Source organism: Hyalella azteca, unplaced genomic scaffold (assembly GCF_000764305.2).
Source record: "Hyalella azteca isolate HAZT.00-mixed unplaced genomic scaffold, Hazt_2.0.2 contig4152, whole genome shotgun sequence".
In the NCBI taxonomy this organism is placed as follows: Eukaryota; Metazoa; Arthropoda; class Malacostraca; order Amphipoda; family Hyalellidae; genus Hyalella; species Hyalella azteca.
In genome coordinates, this window is record NW_025934377.1 from 187,545 (window position 1) to 210,051 (window position 22,507).

Sequence of the window (22,507 nt, forward strand, 5' to 3'; positions counted from 1 at the left end):
AAATACATTTTGCAGTTAAAGCCTGTTTTGAAATTCAAGCAAGATTAATGACGAGATGCAAAGGGCAACGTTTGTTACGAAGAAAATAAAAGAAGGAAGATTAAAATAATGTCTACATATTATATTAGAAAAATTACGAAAAAACTTTAAGGTAAAAACTTTTAACACACAAGCATAATAATATTAACCATATAACATTACGAAAAAATTAAATGATAAAGCAACGGCATGTACAGAGACATTAGTAAATTGTCATTTTTCGAATTTCGAAACAAAGGCAGTAACGAAATACATCCAGAGGTAGCAAATGGAACTCTAAATGATGCTGACTAGCAGCTAGCTTTTGAAATGTTTGAAATACCGTACGCAAGAAAATTGATATCTCGTCACACACCTTATATCGAATCTGCACACCATCTTTGTAGCCGACACAATGATATCGTAGGCATTTCTTTATTTTTTTATCTTATTCAATGGAATGCCGATATCTGACGCTATTTAAAAAAAATAAACTTGAGCTACGTCGAAAACATACCTGTAAAATAAGTTAGATTCCTTGAGAACATTTAATTAACTTATATTTAATAAAAAAGTGATCGATCAAACAAATATCATTCAAAATCTTGCCATTAGAAACAGGTGAATCGATCAATCATAAAACCAATGGTATCATTTAACGTCGAAGCTTTTCAGCTTCAACACATCTCGTAATGTTAAAACCTTTGATAATAACAGTCGGACATTAAATGAGACCAACCAACAGAAATCCTCATTGAAAATATTTAAACAAAAGTAAATTTTAACTAAGTTGCAATGAGATAGAAAAAAAAATAAACGACGAAGAGAAAGTCGGTATAGGTCACGAGTCAGTTTAGGCAGAAAGGTCTAAATTTCCCTAAATCGAGAGCATTCGTAATGCTGCATACTACAGTAGAAAAATTCCGATTGTAAAATAGAAAACAATTAACTAGTATTTAGTCTGCATCAGAGACGCCATGAGGTTCTTAACAGTAGACAATTTATCCCTAAGATGTCGGGGCAGTGTTGCATTGGCACCGTATGGGACGGCAATATCAGTACTGCAGCTTTTGTAGATGACAGCTGCGGCAGCGCCAACCCGACAATCCACTGTTACTTCACTGCCGTCCATAAACTCAACACTTACGCATCCATCATCTTTTTGTCTCATCCACCCGACACCAGGCACGAATGTATTTTGAAGGACGTTCTTGGTGTCATTGCGTTGTGTTACTGGAAGCTGTTGCTTGTGTTTTTCTGTCCAATTTTCCTTCTGAGATGAATCAAAATTACGTGCTACAAGTGCAGGTCGTGATGCTGATGCAGAACTGGATATGGACGCTTCGTACGAACCAACAACCTGTCACGATCCGGAGGATTACAAGAAAAACAGCAATCAAACGACTTGAAATAAACTTGTATCGAGATATTGCAATTTAGCTTTGATTTATATCCAATTATCTCCCTGTAAATAGAGTTTGGTTAGAAAGAATTTTGCAATCAACGGTAGTAATTTCCAACAGCAGAGCAATAAATGGTACATTAGAACTAATTAAATACGCAGCAGATGTTACCTGATTGAGGACCGAATGAATCCTCGGCATTTCAGATTGCACAGACGCTGGCGATATGTTTTCCTTTTCGCCTTCATTCCTTTTCTTGTTTTGGGAGGAGAAAGGACGATCAGACTTGGCTGGAACCTGTGCTGACTCAACTGAAAAGGCTGCAGGTTTCCGGCCAATGGTGAGCGGAAAGCTATCGTGGCCTGTCTTCTGCTCAACGTCCGCTAGCACTCGCTCCAGATAAAGACAGTGTTCATGAATCTGTACAAGAAACGAGCACGTTATTGAGTACCTATCAACATGAAAGGGATGTTACCATACACGACCAATCCCCATGGAATTTGGTAAACCAGTTTGTTTTAAATAATTGCAAGAGTCTCATTAACTTAATACATTTGAAATTTGCGTTAGCACATCTATTGGAACATAATTGCAAGTCTGTGACTCAAGAAGAGCATATGCTGTCTTCGATCCACAATGTTTAACGTTTGGACGGCAATGATAATATATCTTGCGTTTTAAGAACTGACTATTGATCAAATGAAAGTTTTTAAAATTTTAAAACAAGAATAAATTTTTCAAGTAGATATTTGCTATGAGTGCGAACGTCGCACCGTCTTAGCGTGATTGTGGAAATGGAGCACAGAGGTGGGCAGGTGGGGTGAGCTGGAGCGTGACGTGGAGTGCTTCGTACCGTCGGCCTCAGTCACTGCTATTGTACCGCCGCTCAACAGGACCTTAGTACCTGAACAAAACAAACAGGATCAACACCTTCATCCTGAACATCACAATTAGAATCATCACAATAGAACAAATAAATAGTTAATTTAGATTTTGGAGGGAAGTATAACCCGAATTTGATTCAAAGTATAACCAGAAGTTTAATCCCACAAAATTGAAAAAATAAACCTAGGTGTAAGGAAAGAGTTAACTAAAAATAATATGCGTTTAAAAATTACTTTTTAAAGACAACACTTCCAAAGAATCCAGTGTCTCCAATCGTACGAATGTACAATGAATTTCTCATTTAATTTTCAAATTAAAAAATTAGTTTTTCAATTTTTTTAATATATAATTTTTTCGAAATTATTTATTCTATTAATTGATTCATGCATTGCCTCTGACTTCACACAAGTGTGCAAAATCTCAAATCAATCAGACAGGTAAAAGTGTGTCAGATATCAGTTGTAAGATTTGTAGCTGACAAAATTATTTTTTCAATTTTTTTTAATATTGAAAAAAAAAAAAATTTTAATTTTTAAAATCTTTTATTTTGACATTTGATTCATGCATTGTCTCCAACTTTACACAAGTGTGCAAAATTTCAGATCGATAGGATAAGTAGAAGTGTATTAAATTTCGATTACAAGATTTGTAGCAGACAAACAGACAGACAGACAAACAAGAAGTGAAGTTAAAGAGAAGTGTTGTAAGAAGAGGACATAGAGTGATATGGAAAAAACTACTAGAGGTGAAACAGCGCGCAGTTTCAGGTGTAAACCAATGGTAATCCAAACAAATATTGACAAGCCCCGGTCAATCAGCATACCAGACTCGTAAAACGTTGCCTCAAAGTCAGCGTCAGGAGAATTCTCCATAAGTATGCACTTGGCTTGTTGACTGTAGTAAGTGATTTTAGGAGTTTTAGTCTTAACCACATCGACGAATCTGAGGGTAGGAGCAACAATGTATTGAAGAAAATATTAAATTATTTTGACTAATTTTTCTTTCATCATTTCTCAAATTATTAGGGATTTATTTATAGTAAAAAGCTATTGTTGTCATGGTTAAACCTAAACGATAAAGTTATAGAAGATTACCATTAGATTCCTCTCTTTCGAAAAAAAGTGTAAATTTTCTATTAGTAAATATCAACAGTAATAAATTCAGATATATATAAACATTCCGTCCTTAAACTAGCCATACATATAACACACCTGGAAGCATATATATATTTCTTCCAGTACGTTTTAGGGAGAGTTTCAAAGCTGAAGAAAGCTTCGGCACCTCCTGGAGGTACGGCGTAAGGAACGTCTTGTGGAGGACCTCCTGCTCCATCGTTGATGGAGTACAACACAACCTGGAAATAGATGCCCGTCAAGCTGCTTTTCAGACTTTGTCGTCTTGAAAACATATAGATGGAAAGTAGCATGCAATTCAATGTAAATTCATTGAATTCTAAAGCATATGAAAGATTTCTGAATAAATTTACCTCATTGATCTCAAGGATTAAGGACTGGAAATAAAATCCAATCAAGACGAAAACTTACTCTCATGCCATCTTGCGAAATTCTGCAAGCGTCCATTACAAGCTCTCCTCTTTTCTTGCGCTTCACAAATTCAATGCATACTTCACCGCTGGCCAAGATATGAAGCACAGCATTTTTGGTTGTCTGTCGAGTTGGCCTAAGTCTCCTTGTGCTTAAAGGTGAACACTGCTGGGACAACGAGCCGTTTTCTGGCTTGCTGGCAGCCCGATATCTGTTTGAGTCTGGTGCCGGCTCTCGATGTGAAGAATCTATATGGACATGATCTGCATGCGAATTCTTTCGTGAAGATACTTGCTGAGATGCAACGGAATCTTTTTCGATCGCCTCTCCTCTGCTTGGGACGGAAGGAATCATATCTAATCTTGGCGTGAATTTGACAGGTGTGATGTCATCCAATAAATTGTTGGACTGGCGGTCACTGGAAGGCAAATCACTGGAACTTGGATGCCCAAAAGTGTTCTGATTCACGTAGTCTTGGACAAACTGAAGATGGTTCACTTCTTGCCTTCGAAGTTCACAACCAGAACGATGGGTAGAAGCATTGCAACACGAGTAAGGAGGCCCAGAAGCAGCCCCTTTCTGGTCAGGGTTCTTCATTTCCTCATCATAATTAAGGATTTGAAATTTTGGACAGTTATTCCTATGGTGTGCACTGCGACAACAAGAATGTTCCTTTGTCACGGCTGAATTTTTTTCTAGAGAGTCATCTGATCGACGACTCGTGAGCGATGAGGATGGCTGCCATAACCTGTTTTGATTTTCTGCATTAACATCCCGTGGAGTATCAAGGAAAAGTTCTTTCTGTTTGTAATCCAGCCTATCGAGTGATCGTCCTTGAGGTTTTTCTACTCTCCTGTCAAAGGCGCGATCGTGAGACCTCGAACGTCTTCGGCCCTCGCCATAAGCTTCACCAAGATCTTGAGCATTTTCATAATGTGATGGATCAACGGCCAACTCCAGCCGTTCAGAGTATCCTGCGGAGTGGAGAGGTCGCCTTTTCAAGTGATCAGTCGAATTTGCAGAAGGAGGCGGCATGTGAGGGTGGCCATAACCTCCTAGCTTAGTAATAGGATGCATAGGAGGCAATCCAGTAAACTTCCGTTTTAAAGTCTGGATGACAGCCAGATTGCTTGGGTTGCTTTCTTGTCGGGAGCTGTAATCAATAAAAAATTATTTTAAAGTAAATTTTTCAGGTTTATTTACGTTTTAAGTACTGCGACTCACCTATTTCATTAAAGAACATATATAGAAGCGAAAAATATATCTACAATTTTAAAATTACCTAACATGAAACACAGTAACAATTAAAAACAATCCATCAGTGAATAGGAACTGTATGTATAGTTGAATAATAATATTTACTCACTGGGACTTGATTTTGACAGGGGGAGAGTGAGGGAAATTCTGTATTCGACCACCTGGATCATGAGGACGATAAACGCCTTCAGCATCGTTCCCCCGTCGACCGTCAGGCACATTTTCTGAGGACCGCTGACTCAGACATCGGTTATCATATTGGTCGCCATAGCCAGCAGAAGTCAACTTTACATCCCGGTCACTGAGCGCAGCACCTTCCCAGGACATTCCAGGCAACTTCTCTCGTTCGTTCGAGCAAATCATTCGATCATCAGCACTTCTGGAGCTACATTGTGGCCTATGGAAATGTCCATTATCTTTGTGAGCATCAAAGGCGCTGCCATGCCTGGCTGATATTTCAGGGCTACACATGCTGTCTTCATCCTCTGCAATGGCATGCAGCGTGGTAGGCCGACTTGTGAGATTATTACCCGAGGTTGTCATGGTATACAGGCCACTATCTGATGTTGCTATGCTGTTCCCACACATTCTGCCCGATGTTGGCTCAGTTTCAGAGTTTCTCAAGAAAGGATGATGAAGTATGTCTCGTAGTTTTATCCTCTCGCGAAAATTTTTTTGAAGGCAACGAGAGATGAGATCGCGGCATTCTGATGATAAATGTGAGGGTATCTGCAGGAAAAAATAATTTACAAAATAGTTGTTTGACACTTTGACAGACCTACCACAAGCTACAAGCAAGTAAATACCATAACAAAGTCACAAAATATTTTTACGTGAGAAACTAGGTTGAATAAATGAAAAATTGATCTGTGCAATACGCCCATACTACTGCAAAAACGTAGAGCCATTACATCGCATTGCTCCAAGAGGGCCCTGGTGATTGTAGCGCGGACAGCATGAGTATGGAAGGGCGGTCGTCCGACCATCATAGTGTAGACCATCACACCAAGACTCCATACGTCTGACTCAAGACCATGAGAACTCCGAGTGGCAACCTCGGGACTGAAAATAAATATATGATTTCAGAACTTATTGGAGAAGTCACAATGCAAAAAATATATATAGGTACCTACTAAACCAGTCAATTTATTTGCCCTTTAAGCTTTAACGAATCCAACTAAATGAAACAATTGGTGTCTGTGGTGAAACATTTTTAGAAAATATAATCTTTTTCACATAGAAATCGAAATACAAGGTCTACAGGAATTATTATCTAATTAAAGTTACAGAGTAAGCTTAGTGCACAAATTCTATGAATAAATCATTGAATTGATCTTTCATTTCTTTCTTGAGTTCTGTGATCAATTTGAAAATACTTCAACATGAATTGAAAGTAAAGTAACATAATTAATCCAGGCAGGTTAAGTTCAATTCTATTGAATATTTTTGAACCTAATATTTCAATGAACTGAAGTTTAAATTTTTAATTCAATCACCCCAGAACAGTAACCCTTTTTTAGATTCTTAAACAAAAATAAAGTAACCCTTGCTAATAGGAGAACATCTTTCCATTTGCTGATTAATACCCTAGTACCTCATGTAGTTTGGAGTGCCACACATGGTGGTGTGTCGATCATCAGGACGAGTGAGTTGAGTGGCCAGACCAAAGTCAGCAATGCGCAAAGATCCATCAGCAGCAAGCAACAAATTAGAGAGCGTCAAGTCCCTGTGCATGATAGACAGACTGTGCAGGTACAGCATGCCTGCCACCACTTGACGCACGTAACGCACACCTTCAAAATAAACATTAAAAAATAAATAGGAATTTCTCAAAAATATGTTAGACTTACATTCCTAGATTCCTTGCATAGAACTTTTTCATTTTTTTAACATGGAGAGGAAAATTCAAATATGACCAATTAACAGAAGTACCTAGTATACAATATTGGAATGACAAGTCAAATATTTAGGACAAAAATCTTTCAAACACTCTTAAAAGTAAAATCTACCTCTAGCATTGTTTCTGTTAATTAGTACCGGTATGGCTGATGGCAAAAGGAGTATGAACATAAATCACAAATTTATAGTGGCCTTGAAGTATCATATTATAATCTTACATTGCTCCTCTGGAAGAGGCTTTCCCTTGAGGGCCTTTTGAAGCTCTCCACCGGTGCAGAGCTCCAGCACAAGGTATACAAATCTGGCATCCTCGAAGAAAGTGTAGAGCTTCAATATGGATGGGTGATCAAGAGTACGATGGATGGACACTTCTTGTCTCACTCTCTCATTGAGCCCACGTTCTAATATCTGCTCTTTGCTTATCTGAAAGATGAAGCAAATAATGGGGTTAACTGTTTAAAACACTATGATGATAGATAAAGAAAAAATCATTATTATAACAATGAAGAAACCAAATTTTGTGGTATTCAATTATTTTTATTGAACATGATATAAATTGCATGATAGTAGCAATTTCATCAATAAGCAGGAGATTATATTCTTGATTTGGAACTTATTTGCTAAGCTGTAGTTACAGACTACCGGTATTTAAAATCCCAAAATTTTTTATTCATAAAAATTCACAAAGTAGAACCAACCTGCTTGATGGCAACATTCCATCCAGTTCTACTGCAGGTAGCATGATAAACGGATGCAAAGCCTCCAACACCAATCTTCTCGTGCACATTGTACTCCTTTTAACAAAAAGAAAATCAGACAATGGTTTGGAAATTGAGTTTGTAGCTTGAAAATTGCTTTCCATAACTTGGAAAAGGATTCAAGGCTTGAAAATTGTTATAAATCAGGCTACAAAAATTCTGTAGGGGCTTGGAGCTGGACTGCTAAAATTTTATTTATTTTTTTTAATATAACAGCCATATTATCACAAAATTTTGGTAGTTATGAAATCTTGTGGCTTCAAAGTCAAGTATTTTGGTTTGATCAAAAATATAGGTAGCAAAATGCAAAAGTATCACTTCGAAAAATATTGAACTTTCCCAGTTCAGTACCACTATTGTGCAAAATGTCCTTAACAATGACTGCATACAAAGCATTTTGTTGATAATAATGTAGCTGCAGTGGTGGGCACAGCTAACCTAAAAGTTAGCTTCGATAACCGCTAATCCGCTAACTGAAAAGTTAGCTTCGATAACGCTAAACCGATAAATCATCAAAAAATGTAGCGGAATTTGCCGCTAAATGCTAATTTTTAATATATAAATTTAGATTAGGCTTAATTTGGAGGGGGGGGAAACTCTGAAAAAGGCATATAGAGCTGAACTTTAAGCCTTGAAAAGGAGCTTTCCAAAAAGATGTAGCATGCCAAGATCAGATGATGATCAAGATGTACGTAACATAAATAATTAAATGAACAAATGAAATTAGGCAGTAGTTGACATTCAACATACAGTTTATTAAACGAATAAGAAATATTAAGGTTACACCAGGGTTACACACTCCTTTTACTCTAGCTTGCCCTTCGCCTTCATCTCCTTGAGGTGATGATTGTTGCCCTTCATGAACATCAGCCTCTCAAAGTTGGCATCTGACAGGGTGGCTCTTTTGGCACTCAAGATGTCCTAGCCTAAGGAAAAAAGGCACTCAACTGCAGCACTGGATGGGATGGCTGTGTTGTACTTAACGAAAAGGTTCATCAACACCTGCTCGCCCAAGAAGGCAACATCAGTCAATTCCTCCTTCGAGCTGCTTTCCAGCCAGGTCTTCACCAAATTCTGTGCCTTGGACTTCAGTGACCCGTGGCTCCTCCTAGACTCCATGGGCTGAGTAATGCTGCTGAATAAGTCATCTTCCCCATCCTCGTCATTGCTGGTGATGCTGCTGCCCTCCTCAACGGTCTCCCTCAGGGCTGTCTCCACGGCGGTCTCCATGGCCTTCTGTACCCTGCTGAGATGGCTGTGATCATGCTTTTCCAGCCAGAACAGGCAAAACTTAGGGTGGAAGGCCGCTGCCAGCTGGCACTCCTTGTCTTCTAGGAGGGACCCAAATCTTTTCGTGATGCCTGCCAGCATTACGTCCACCAGAGGACTGTAGTATAGGACGTCTTGTGTTACTGCCAGTAACACAAGACGTGATTGGCTGACGAACATTTTGATGACGTAGTCAGCCGTCAGTGTGGGCGTGGCACACGGCTTACGATAATTAGCATTAAATCAGAGATTTTAAAACATTTTTAGCGGACTGCCAGTTAGCGGAACTAAATTTAGCGGAAGCTAATTGGTCCGCTAAAGGTTTTCAAAGTTAGCTGAACAGCTAATCCGATAAGGAAAAAGTTAGCTTCGCTAATTAGCGGTTAGCGGATTAGCGGAACTGTGCCCACCACTGTGTAGCTGTGGCCATGTCAGACTGCATTATATTTAGCAGACTTAATTCAATACCGTACTACGCGCCAGCAATGATGAAACGTCACAAAATGTTGTCATATTTATTTAAAAGCCTATAGAATGCAAACCTACCAAATCCCTATATTCCGACACTGTGTGTGACTATATTTGGCACATGGTGAGACGTAGTATGACCGCACTTCAAATTGTACTAATATGTAATTCAGACATCCACGTGTTCGAATTCCGATCGCTGCGTGAGCTGTATTGGAATACAACACAGCTTCGAATTAGAACACTATTGAATATTGAGCACTAAGTACTTAATTAGGCTTTTATTTAACAGTTATTAAGCTTTTAATTAAGAAAATTTTAAATTTTGCACACAGCTTGGCACGAGCTGTGTGTGTCCAATTCAAGTTGTGTCAGAATTAGTTTTTATGTGTCTAAATGCGTTTATCAACTTAATCATCTATTAATTTATTTAACACTTGAAATCAGCAAATACAAGTATACTTAAAAGATTCCTAATACCGTAAAATGGGGTAACTTTGACCACATTTTTTTTTTCAAAATGATGCCATTTTTTTACTAGATAAGTTAAACTTAAATTGAAAAATGCAAAATACAGGTCTATACTCTAGCTATACTCACCATAAATTGCTGGCTCCTGCCTCTCATAGTTTTGATGTAATTTAAAAAAAAAAGTGATGGTCTTTGTTACCCCAGCTCTTGGGGTTTCTTTGACCGGGTGGTAAAATCAATTTTATTTTTTGGTAAAATAACTCCAAATAACTCCAGGTTGTGGTGCATTGTAGTAGAACTCTTCTTGTTACATATGAAAAAGACAAATTTTAGGAAAGTGTCATTGTTTGCAAATGGGGGGCACTGCCCCCAAATGGGCGAAATGTGACCATATAATGGCAGCCGTGACGGGGTAACATTGACCGGTTTGGAAATTAAGTTAAAATTACCATATATAAGACTCTGTAGAGTCTGAAACACGGTTTGGAAATTAAGTTAAAATTACCATATATAAGACTCTGTAGAGTCTGAAACATAAAGAAAAAACATTAATAGGTGTATCAAACATAAAATATGTTATATAGGTCTCTATGGTANAAGAAGCGTTGATCGGTTCAAAATGACATAAGAACAGGTTCTTTTGAATAACCTATGGATTGCCACCATGGTCTCAAACCATAATATTCTTTCTCACAAACAGTTTATCACTATTTGGTAGAGCAAGGTCAACTGTCAACTTTGACACATTTTTCGATAATCTCATTGGGTGGCATGCACCGTCTCTCTTTGGATCTCAACATTTTCCGGCTAGATGGCCTAGACCTAGTGTTTCGGCAGTAGTTTGATGCGCAAATGTATGACGTCACCATTTCAACCATCAACAAACGCATGGAACTAAAACAAAGCTTAATATAAAGGAAAAACTAGAGAGGTGTCTGAATTACCCACAATGTCGGAATATACCGCGTTTACCCTAAGAACCTAAATTTTTAAAATTCCATTCTGATTTAGAATGGAATTTTATCAAAAATTATTAATTGTTAAATGTTAATAGAAGTGTACCATTGAGCCACAAGATTCCAAATGCATTTAAAATTTGTCATTTTAGGGCCACAACATTTCTGTAGCTAATATGTATAAAATTTCTAATCCTGCCAAGCTAAACTGCCAGAGTGGAAAATTGTGCCAAAGCTGCATCTAAATCAGACATAAACACCAGTAAATTTGGCCAATTTCAACTGGTTCTCTATTTAGAAAAAAAAAGTTTAGAATGGCTTAAACTTTCTTATAGCCTAATTGTTTTACAGGTAATTTTCAAAAATTGCCAGTAGAATTAGGCCATTTTCAAAATTTTTCACAAAAGAAATAAGAAAAAGACAATAGGAACAGGTAATTTGAGGCAAAATTAGGCAGATTCACAGGCATTTTTATCCAATTCAAGGGATGTTTTTACCTAATTTCCCACTATAGTATAGCCTTTTATAGCCTTTTCCTATGTGGCTATGCCTTTTTACCAATTTCTTCATTAAAAAAAGAAAAACCAGCCTATTCTCACACAATCACACATGATTTTTAAAAATAATATTTTCGCAGACCTTCTAGCTTCTGCAAGTTCTGCCTAATTTTACAAATAGGCCTAGGTTTGAAACTAAATTGCCATTAACAAGTAAAGCAAAATATATGTACAAAACGTATATTTTACACACGATTCAATTTTATTTATCAATAGATAAAGAAGCATACCTCAATGGCGCGTCCAAATTCTTTATTGGAAGTCATATCACCTCCATCTAAATGATCTAATAGGAATTTTCAAGTTGATCATGACTACGGTAGAGCTTTGTTTATATTTTCATTTCAGAGCGCGACAGAGAAACGAACGCTGATTGGTTGAAAAAACTCGGTTTGCGGATTCCAAGTTTTCCCAAAGATATGACGGACGACAGACCTGTCCGTAATTTTTCTATTTTTTTTTCATGATTAGAACGATTGACGTCATGGTTGAATTATATAAGGTTGACCAGGTCACCCACGATGAATTCCGCCTTTCAGTTCAGCTTTCTTGTTACGTCACTGAAATCGAGAAACGAAAAAAAATCCCGTCATTCCCATGACGGATTGGTTGACTGGTTTGATCGCATTACAGTGAATGGTTAATGCCCGTGACGTCACTAAGATCAGTGACATCACAGACACACAACAAACTACTTCCGCAACAATGAGCATCTAAAGGGTCATCCTTATAGTAGTTTAACCATAAATTGAAACCAAATTTGTAATGTCCTGTACGATGAAAAGGTGAATGAATCAAACGAATGCCAACTTTCATCAATTTATTTGAGCCCACAGCCCAGTTTTTCTCGTCAGTATGTAGGTACATTTTTAAGGAGCGTCCTAACACATTTTTTGATAACTTGCCTCTCTTTACTGAAGGAAATAATGCTCATTTTAACGGTTCAGACACGATGAAATAATATTTCTGAAAATTTTCGTATATCCACCAGTAATATATTTCTCTTCGACCTATTTACAAAATTATAAAGTAACAATTCTTCTGCTTATCATGACAAAGAAATTTGCTCAACGACTGTCGACACATTAAATAGTGTAGCAGTACAATTATTCCGAGACAGTATCGGATATAGCTTCTAGACTGTATGGTAGTCAAGTTGCTCTATATCAGAAAGTCTAACGATCGCTTAAAGCATATATAATTCTGGCAAAGATCAGGCCCATGGTTGAACTAGTATAAGGTTGACCCATGGGAAGCTCATTTTTGCGGATGTAGTTCGTTGTTCGCATGTGACGTCACTGATCTCAGTCAATGACGTCACAGGCATTAACCATTCACCGAAATGCGATCAAACCAGTCAACCAATCCGTCATAGGAATGACGGGATTGTTCAAGTTTCTCGATCTCAGTGACGTAACAAGAAAGCTGAACTGAAAGACGGAAATCCTCGTGGGTCAACCTTGTATAGTTAAACCATGGTCTGGCCAAACTTCTATTTTCAGTTCGATGATATGTTTTCATATCTTATGCGTATTAATTGTCTCTTGTGATGTGCCTTCAGGTATATACAATTATATTAAATGCAGAAAATAACGTTGAGATACACAAAGTAAGGATAAATTTGGGCTGAAAAAGAATGAACTTATATTATAGAAAACAGATTACTTCAAAACGTAATTTTTGATTACATGCCCAAAAAACACACTCAAATGAAATTGGATTTTACACATGCATACGTTTCGAAGCAGCTCTATCAAGAAGACTTTCAACGTCAGACTCATGCCATCGTTTAATAATTTATGGTTTGATAATTTATGGACGCGGGAGCCTAAAAAACACTCCCAATTTTGCTGCACACAATCGCGTTTCTATCGTATGAGGAACGTGTTTCCAACCTTCTAACAAAGTACAACAGACTCTTCTTATAACGGAAGTTGTTGGACTTATTATCGTGAACCTGAACTGATTTGTAGGTATCTATAGTGAAAATTGCAAAAATTATTTATGAATAATGCAAGATGTCAACTATTCACGCACCGCATCAACACACTTTTCTTCAGTAATTGAGTTTTTTCAATAACTCTGCATTAATTCGATAGACTTCGAGGACTTCCATAAGTATAGCAATGTTAATATTGAATAGCTCTTAAATAATACTCAACGCATCACTAAGCATGAGGGAAATGATCGACATTGGGACCACGCAAGCTCAGGATTATCCTTGACGATGGAAGCGTTCCTGACTTCTGGGACATAACACACACAAAACAAGTTTAATGTCGCCAGCTTCAAGTGTTAGAGCATTTAGTTATGTTTAAATGTTCACGTGGTGTCATAGAACAATCAGTAAAGTGCTTGGTTATTCACTTTAAACACTCAAGCAATATTATTATTTCGGTGAGATTTCTAACATTTTTCAGTCTGCAACGAGAACTTATAGAATATTTCTTCATTACGTGCATTTTGGATAGAGACTCTGACTTCACTGTAACTAATAGTGACATTTACTTGCAGCGCTGATTTCAACTCGCCGGAAGTGCCCTCATCACTTCTGTCTTAACAATGAATTATCAACATATAAATAAATTATTATCATAACCTGCGAGTGATTATAACCTCTATTATGGCGAATTAGATTAAAACTCACCAATATATACACGTATGTTTTACATTAATCTAAAAGCGTAAGGTTCAGCTATTTAGTTCTCTGACAATCATGTTACTATAATGTACGTCTTTTCATACCAGACATTTTTATAACAGATTTTCTTTTTCTCCCTCATCGTCCTCGTTATCATTATGAAATTCGGTCTCGTACTCGCCATCATCATCTCCATTATCATTGTCGTGGTCAAGGACGAAGTCTTCGTCAGACCAGTGATGGTTCGACCGGTTCGATCGAACTATATATTTTTAAACTAGACAATTTTATAATAGATTCTCTTTTTCTTCTTCATCATCCTCGCCATCGTCATAAAATCCGGTCTCGTACTCGCCATCATCATCTTCATTATCATCGTCGTGGTCAAGGAAGAGGTCTTCGTCAGACCAGTGATGGTTCGACCGAAAACTATATGTTTTTAAACTAGACAATTTTATAATAGATTCTCTTTTTCTTCTTCGTCATCCTCGTCATCATCGTAAAATCCGGTATCGTACTCGCCATCATCATCTTCATTATCATGAACCAGTGATGGTTCGACCGGTTCGACCGAAAACTATATATTTTTAAACCAGACAATTTTATAATAGATTCTCTTTTTCTTCTTCATCATCCTCGTCATCATCGTAAAATCCGGTCTCGTACTCGTCATCTTCATCTTCATCGTCGTCGTGGTCCAAGAAGAGGTCCTCGTCGGACCAGTGATGGTTCTCCTCCTTGTGCGTCTCCAGGGCAGACAGCGAGCGGAAGACGCTTTCGCAGGTCGAGCATCTGCGCGGAGTGAGGGAAATGAGCGAGGGAAATGAGTGAGGGAAATGAGCGAAGGAAATGAGTGAGGGAAATGAGTGAGGGAAATGAGTGAGGGAAATGAGTGAGGGAAATGAGTGAGGGAAATGAGTGAGGGAAATAAATGAGTGAGGGGAATGAGTGAGGGGAATGAGTGAGGGGGATGAGTGAGGGGAATGAGTGAGGGGAATGAATGAGGGCAATGAGTGAGGGAAATGAGTGAGGGGAATGAGTGAGGGAAATAAGTGAGGGAAATGAGTGAGGGAAATGAGTGATGGAAATAAGTGAGGGAAATAAGTGAGGGAAATGAGCGAGGGGAATGTGCGACGGGAGTGAGGGAAATGAGTGAGGGAAATGAGCGAGGTAAATGAGCGAGGGAAATGAGCGAGGGAAATGAGCGAGGGAAATGAGTGAGGGAAATGAGCAAGGGAAATGAGCGAGGAAAATGAGCGAGGGAAATGAGTGAGGGAAATGAGCGAGGGAAATGAGTGAGGGGAATGTATGCAAGAAATTAGTGAGTGAAATGAATGAGGGAGATGAGTGAGGGAAATGAGCGAGTGAAATTAGTGAGTGAAATTAGTGAGTGAAATGAGTGAGGGGAATGTATACAAGAAATGAGTGAGTGAAATGAATGAGGGAAATGAGTAAGGGAAATAAGTGAGGGAAGTGTGTGAGGAAAATGAGTGAGGGAAATGAGTGAGGGAAATGAGTGAGTGACATAAGTGAGGGAAATGAGTGATCGATGGCAACGGTACTGATTTATAAAAACGGAGAAAGAAAAGAAAATATAAATGAGGGAACATTTCTTATTTCTAAACTATAGACGAAGCGAAATTTCTTTGTCACCACGAAAAACACGAAATTAAAACAAATTCGTTTACTGACAAATAAAGTGCTTGCTTGTAACTACAATTGGATTGGAAACTTTACTGTCAGATTTGGCTGCAGTCATAAAATTTATAATGAGGGAAACCCATGACCCGGATGCCGAGATTTGAAATATCTAGCGATTTCTCATTGATTTTCGTACAATTAAAAAAACTAATGCATAAGATTATATTATTTGTTTAGATATAGCTTTATTAATAATTAACGTATATTCTTCATATTCAGGAAACACTTGACTTCCAAGAACGCATTCGGCAACAAAGTTGATGTTTGAAATTTATTCACCTTAATCGCAGATCAATGTGATTTTCCAAGCTAAGGACATGATTGATCAGCATGAGAAAATGTCACATCAAGACCTCAGGGTCCGACAAGCTACCCTGGTCACATCGCTCACCCGTAGTGACGCTTCTTCGCCTGGTGAGACTGCAACTGCCAACTGCTGGCGAACGCCCGCTCGCACACGTCGCACGTCAGGGCCTCAGCGTCTACAACGCAAACGTCAAGAGTTAAGCAAGAGCTCAATCAGCAACGTTCACGTCGCACGTCAGGGCCTCAGCGTCTACAAAGCAAACGTCAAGAGTTAAGCAAGAACTCAATCAGCAACGTAAACGTCGCACGTCAGGGCAATTTATCATTTGATGCAAACGTGATAAGTTTAGGGAAATTTTCTACCCTAATTATTCTATAAATGTTCACCTTACTCACAAATGATATTCAGTAGGGTGAAAATTTTACATTTCACAAATGATTTTAAGATTGAAATGGAACATGTAATTTAAACAAGTGATCAAAATCATACTAATGAGAATGTTTCACACGAGATTTAATTCTGGAAAATATTTTTAGATGAAATTCTTGGGCAACCCGTTTAATTCAGTTCGTCGTAAAAAATTTTTGATCAATCATTTCCGTCGGGTCAAAAATCAAATGGACACCAGTGCGCAAAAAACTTCGGTTTTAACTTCTTGCTTACTCGTCCAACACTTTACAAATTTCATTTAGCACACTGCTGGTAAAATGATGGTTAATGGTGGTTAACGATTTGACACTATTTGTTAGTAAAATAAAGGTCTACACACGTAATGATGTTTGGGCTGTATACATAATAATAATAATAATAGCGGTGTGCAGATACATGGTTGAACTAATAGCAATTATATGACCTCAACCTTGGTCTGGATATACATTATATCTTCTTCGAAAGTATAACACACGTGTGAGACTATATAGAATCTATCCCGTACAGCAGGCTGGCCAAGTGATGCAGTCTTCAGGGCGTCGTTTAAACACTTCACGCGCTCATTTCGAGCCCAGCACTCCGCTAGCTAAACACTGCAGCATCGATCATCAAAGACGGCCAAGTCTACCCACCTTCCCTCCGAACCTCGGGTGTCTTAGTCTCTTCATATATCGTAGTGTATCAGATGTTCGATGCTGTATATTTCAAGATGATGTAATTACTTTCAAGATGTATCTTGAAAGTAATTGTAATTTATTGTGTAACGAAAGAATGGAATTCTTGTTAGAATTTGCAGGTGAACTGAATACTTTTTATTTGGTTCTTATAATAGCGGTACCGCTGATACATAATAAAAAGTGAAGAGCCTAAGAAACCTTATAAAGATTGTGGGCGTGTCTTTGAAGGTCACTAGAACAAATTATGCACAGCATCACCGAGGAAAACTCACCTTCATCGTCATCAAATTCGCTCTCGTCGTCATCCTCGTCGTCGGTGGTGGAGACGAAGTTGTTGTAGTCAGACGCTGACGAGGGCGACGAGAGCTCAAGCGCCGAGGTTCTGGTCAGGACGGCGTTGCCGTTCACGTCTTTGTGGTCGATCAGTTCCTCGTCTGTGGTGGAGAGTCGGCCGTAGCCGTCCTTGTGGCGGCTCTTCGTCGCCTCTGTTACAATTAAGATAATATAATTAGTTCAATTGTTTCGGGAATCGAGGCAATCAATACACATTTTATTTGAAGAAATGGATGCAATTAAAATTTCTTTCGCGAAACGGGATGCATACGGTACAAGTGTTACAAATTACTTCAGCTTTAATGACAATTTGCTCTTGATTGCAGTTGTGCTTACAATACAACCAATCTTCGAAACAACATGAAGTCGGTGAACCACGAGGAGAGTCTTTAGTTTACGAGGCACAAACAAAATATTGCGAAGGCATTTCGAAATCGGAGCCATGCATCGAGACAAATTTCACCAAAAACATGAGGAAAAGTTCTACCTCAGCACAGAGTGAGTGTATATACAATATTTATACATAACCACTACCCATTGAAAAGTAGCTGCAGCTCTAAGATTCACATGGAATGAACGAATATAATCCTTTCGCATTTTTTCAATTTCCGATGCAGAAAAAATGCTCTCGAACATTCAACCCATCAAAAATATGAAAGTTGCCATTCGAAGAAAGAAATATACTTCATACGCAGTCCTCCACATTAACCTGTAAATGTCTTCGTTTATCAATGGCACTGATAAGCTCTCCTTCACAAGCATTCCCTAGGAAGGCAAGTCTTTATTTAAAATAAAATGACACGCGTTTCTTCCACAAGCGGCCGGTCACGTCTCACTGGAGCAACAACGCGACGATGAGAAATTCTTTCTTTTGATGATGGCAGGCAGGCACAGGGACAGGAAAGAGTCATTAAAGACCTTCATTTACTTCAACTGGTATTTTTACTTAAGGATTGCTTCAATTAATTGAAGCATAATTGAAAGATAAACTATGGAAACCTTCATATTACTAATTTATGCATTATTATTTTCGTATAAATTCAAGTGTATTTAAAAACGGTCATTTCTAAAATAAAATTACGACCAGATTGCATTAAATATTAATGTATAAAAAATTAAAAATTTATTAAAATAATGTATGATTATTGTCTATATTTGACAATACCCATTCCCACCACGAACAAATTTTCATATCTCGAAATATTCATTAATATTCTTGAAGTATATAATAGAATTTGAACAGTAATGATAATTGATAATATTGTTACCCTGCCACAAATATTATTGGGTTGATGCCTCTCAGCGCGACGTTAGCAGCCCATCAAAAGACTGGGGCAAAAGGCCCACGATTGATCGCGCTTTGGTGGACACCAAAACAAGGCAGTCTTTCCTCGCCCTCGAGGGCAACGGTGCCATAACAGCCTGTACATTTTAGGCTTCATAAATACAGGAGACTTCCTACAAAATAGTATACGCTTGGCCTGATATTCATTCGCTATTATGGAAGTGTTTTGTTGAGGTTTTTCCTCAAGTTTCGAGAGAGGACAATAATGTCTCTGCACTACACTGAGCCGGCCAATGTACTTTAGGCTTAACTGTTACATACATATTTTGGATTTCAATGTCTGAGCTTTCAAAAAGGGATGTTTTTAAGCGAAAATTAAATACTTATACATGAGTTAATTAATTTTGAGAAGATTGGTGGCATTTTAAATTTGGTAACAAGATAAACAAATTTGGAATGCTCATAATTATAGGAAAATGGTCTAACGATTAACAGTCGTTGCTTCCGTCATTATTCACGTTTTTCTTAATTATCTGAAATTTAGTAATTTGCTAATAATTACTTGTAAATTCAATAATAATGGGAGTAATATTATAAATATTGCATGAATTCATGCAATATTTATTTCAATATTAATGAAAATCTTCAACATTATTTGGTGCACTGGTATTTAGAATGTTTCTCGGTCAACACGGATGTACTATATATTAGTTATACATTACCATGCAGATCTCCAGAGTGTTTCTCGGCACACTATTGCAAGCCACAGGATTGTATGAACAAATCCGCAGACACACGCGTTACCTTCACTCTTGCCAAAGCTCAGTTCAGAATCTACAGAGGACGGAGCAAAGGAATATGTATATCATGTTCAGTAACAACAGCACTGAATCCTGCAAGAACATGATTCTCAGAGCAAGAATAAATTTACATTATCGTGGGCTTAGCCGTTCTTAGGGAGAATGAAGGTGCTGGAGTCCTTTGGATGCGACAAGGGTGGCAGCAAAGGCTATAAAATCGATGGATCTTGCTTGGCTGGAGTGGCATATGAGAGGCTGTGAGAGGAGTTCTAGTGCCTTCTTATTGCTGTTTGATGGGCAAACAAAATTTTGGCGCTATAAGGTCACCAGGAGGAGGAGGCCCTACGAAGTTGCTAATAATATTGTATAGATTGGAAGCCGATGATAAATATTTATGCTCTTTATTTTAGATGCACGGAAATTACTGACAAGTCAGCCTATAATATTTTTATAGGTACAGTGTTTAAATCGAGGGTTCTGTCTGAAATTTCAAATTTTAGAGTAAAGAAGTAATAAATAATTATGCAAGCATTTCTGTTTTTCAGGACAGTCATTTATAGTAATTTTCAGAATAAGAAAAAGTCTATACAACTCTAGAGGTAAATTAAATTGAGGCCTATAAATGCTAAACAAATCAAAAAGTAATTATCAGTTCATTCTTAAGTTAGACAGTACAAAGAAATGAACCAAATCTACGAAGAATTTTTTTACTCTATATGAAATATCTCTGCTTCTATTTTACGGAGGAAGTTGAGCTTACGCTAAAATATAGCTAATAAATAAATTGATTAATTCCTTTAAATTTGCAGTAAAGTTCATAGATAGATCACAGATCATTTGTAAAAGATCATAGATATCGGAGAACACGATAGAAGTAAAATTTACAGTCTAATTAACACGCCTATAAAAAAACTTTGCAAGTGAAATATAATCCAGAAAATGATTAATTGAATCGAATCGAAGCCAACTCTGAAGACACGCAAACGTCTCTTAATAAATGCTTTAAAAAACTTTTACTGAAGAGCAGCCACACGTGGACTTCCCATCGGCCACATGTCTCGACCAAGCCTTCATCAGAGTCTCGTTAAAAGAAAATAAATATAAAAGACACAACAGAAAGACTGGAAAAGAAGCCAGCACATGCGCCTGTTTTGTTTATTTTTAGTTTGAATCTAGAGATAGAAAAAAAAATAAATATAACATTATAATTACTCATTGAGTTTCACTGTTCTTGAAATCTTCAGAGCAAATGCTGGTAAAAAGTTCATGAATTTCAAGTAAAGCTTGCCAAAATCGAGAAAACATCTATGCTAATTGTATGCCCACCGGCCTTGCAAATTACCACAATAATAAGCGGTCGTGAACTTGAAACTGTTAATGATATAAAAGTTTCAGAGCGTCATGCCTGCAGTTAGTATAAGAATTTCAGAGCGTCATGCCTGCATTTACTATAAAAATTTCAGAGCGTCATGCCTGCAGTTACTATAAAAATTTCAGAGCGTCATGCCTGCAGTTACTATAAAAATTTCAGAGCGTCATGCCTGCAGTTACTATAAGAATTTCAGAGCGTCATGTCTGAAGTTACCATTAGAATTTCAGAGCGTCATATCTGAAGTTACCATTAGAATTTCAGAGCGTCATGCCTGCACTTACTATTAGAATTTCAGAGCGACATGCCTGCAGTTAGTATAAGAATTTCAGAGCGTCATGTCTGAAGTTACCATTAGAATTTCAGAGCGTCATGTCTGAAGTTACCATTAGAATTTCAGAGCGACATGCCTGCAGTTACTATTAGAATTTGAGCGTCATGCCTGTAGTTATTATAAAAATTTCAGGGCGTCAAGCCTGCAGTTACTATTAGAATTTCAGAGCTGCATAAAACAATTGCTAACGAACTCACGTTTACTCTTACATCACTCAAGCCACGTAAAAAAACAATATCATGCGAAAAAAAACTTGAAGCCGTTAACCATAAAACAATAATCACAAAATATGTATCTTTTTGAACACGTTTTTAAAGAATATTTCTTGTCTCAGTGTTTATAAACCTTAATCATGCCGCTTCCATCTCACATATACATTTTAGGAGCGTGAATTTTCTAGTATCAGAATTTCGGCACGTGGTTGCCGTTAGCTTCGTTGCTACTAAGCCAATAGTTTGGCGCGGTGAGCAGCAAAGTTTCAGTCGCGCGCGAGAAGCTAAGTTGCCGCACGCCAAGTTTACTGAACAAACTCAGCCTGCCATCAAGCAGCCGCCGCCTAACGAGCTCGCAACCGTCACATTTCCCAAAAATTTTAACGGAAAACTAAAATATTATTTAAACACACTGGAATTCACGTAAGGATTTTGGTTTCTGATAAAAAATTTTTGCCCTATAGCCTATAGGAGTAATTAGGTAATGACGCTACAATCATAAAAATTAATAGGATAAACCTCCAAATAGTGACACCACAGTAATAGCAATTAAAGAAGAGATATTAGTGCCCTGATACGACTTTTTTTACATGCTAATCTGGGTAAATATGACACACACAAGGTAAAAAGTGCATCGTTATTTTGACTAAATGTCCCTCATTTCTCTGAGTGTAAGGCAAACGTAGAAATATCACTCGTAATGTCTCCTTGATAATTAAATCGAATTTTGTTAACGTTGCATAAAACTTATAATTACCCGGCATACACTATTTATGGCTCTTGATGCGGCTATTTAATCCTTTATTCCAGGATTAATTCCGCGTTTTATTAATCCTTTATTCCAGGATTAGTTGAAAACGCGAGCTTCAGGAGTTCTTTCCTTTCTGTATAGGTACCCTAATAAATACAGTTTCTGAAAATAAATCCGGTACAT

General features: G+C 37.7%; 2 protein-coding genes across 3 annotated transcripts in view; both read right to left on the reverse strand.

Moving 5' to 3' along the window:
• Positions 1-100: 100 nt before the first annotated feature.
• LOC108673105 (serine/threonine-protein kinase PLK4) lies at positions 101-11,849 on the reverse strand. The gene is made up of 12 exons (XM_018160885.2): positions 11,716-11,849; positions 7,705-7,800; positions 7,225-7,429; positions 6,702-6,900; positions 6,019-6,169; positions 5,217-5,836; positions 3,851-5,003; positions 3,518-3,660; positions 3,130-3,248; positions 2,195-2,325; positions 1,593-1,841; positions 101-1,378 (listed from the first exon to the last, which is right to left on the reverse strand). Exons 1-12 carry the CDS (start codon positions 11,749-11,751, stop codon positions 968-970), a joined length of 3,513 nt encoding a protein of 1,170 aa, XP_018016374.1. The 5' UTR covers positions 11,752-11,849; the 3' UTR covers positions 101-967.
• Positions 11,850-12,901: 1,052 nt separating this feature from the next.
• The window catches only part of LOC108673098 (nucleolin), a 90,862-nt gene continuing 81,256 nt past the window's right edge, over positions 12,902-22,507 (reverse strand). For both annotated transcript variants that reach the window (XM_047879899.1, XM_047879900.1), the window contains 3 exons: positions 17,513-17,725; positions 16,219-16,309; positions 12,902-14,918 (listed from right to left, as the gene is read on the reverse strand). In XM_047879899.1, the coding sequence (XP_047735855.1) occupies positions 14,729-14,918; positions 16,219-16,309; positions 17,513-17,725 (494 nt within the window). In that variant the 3' untranslated portion in view covers positions 12,902-14,728. The remainder of the gene's footprint in view (positions 14,919-16,218; positions 16,310-17,512; positions 17,726-22,507) is intronic.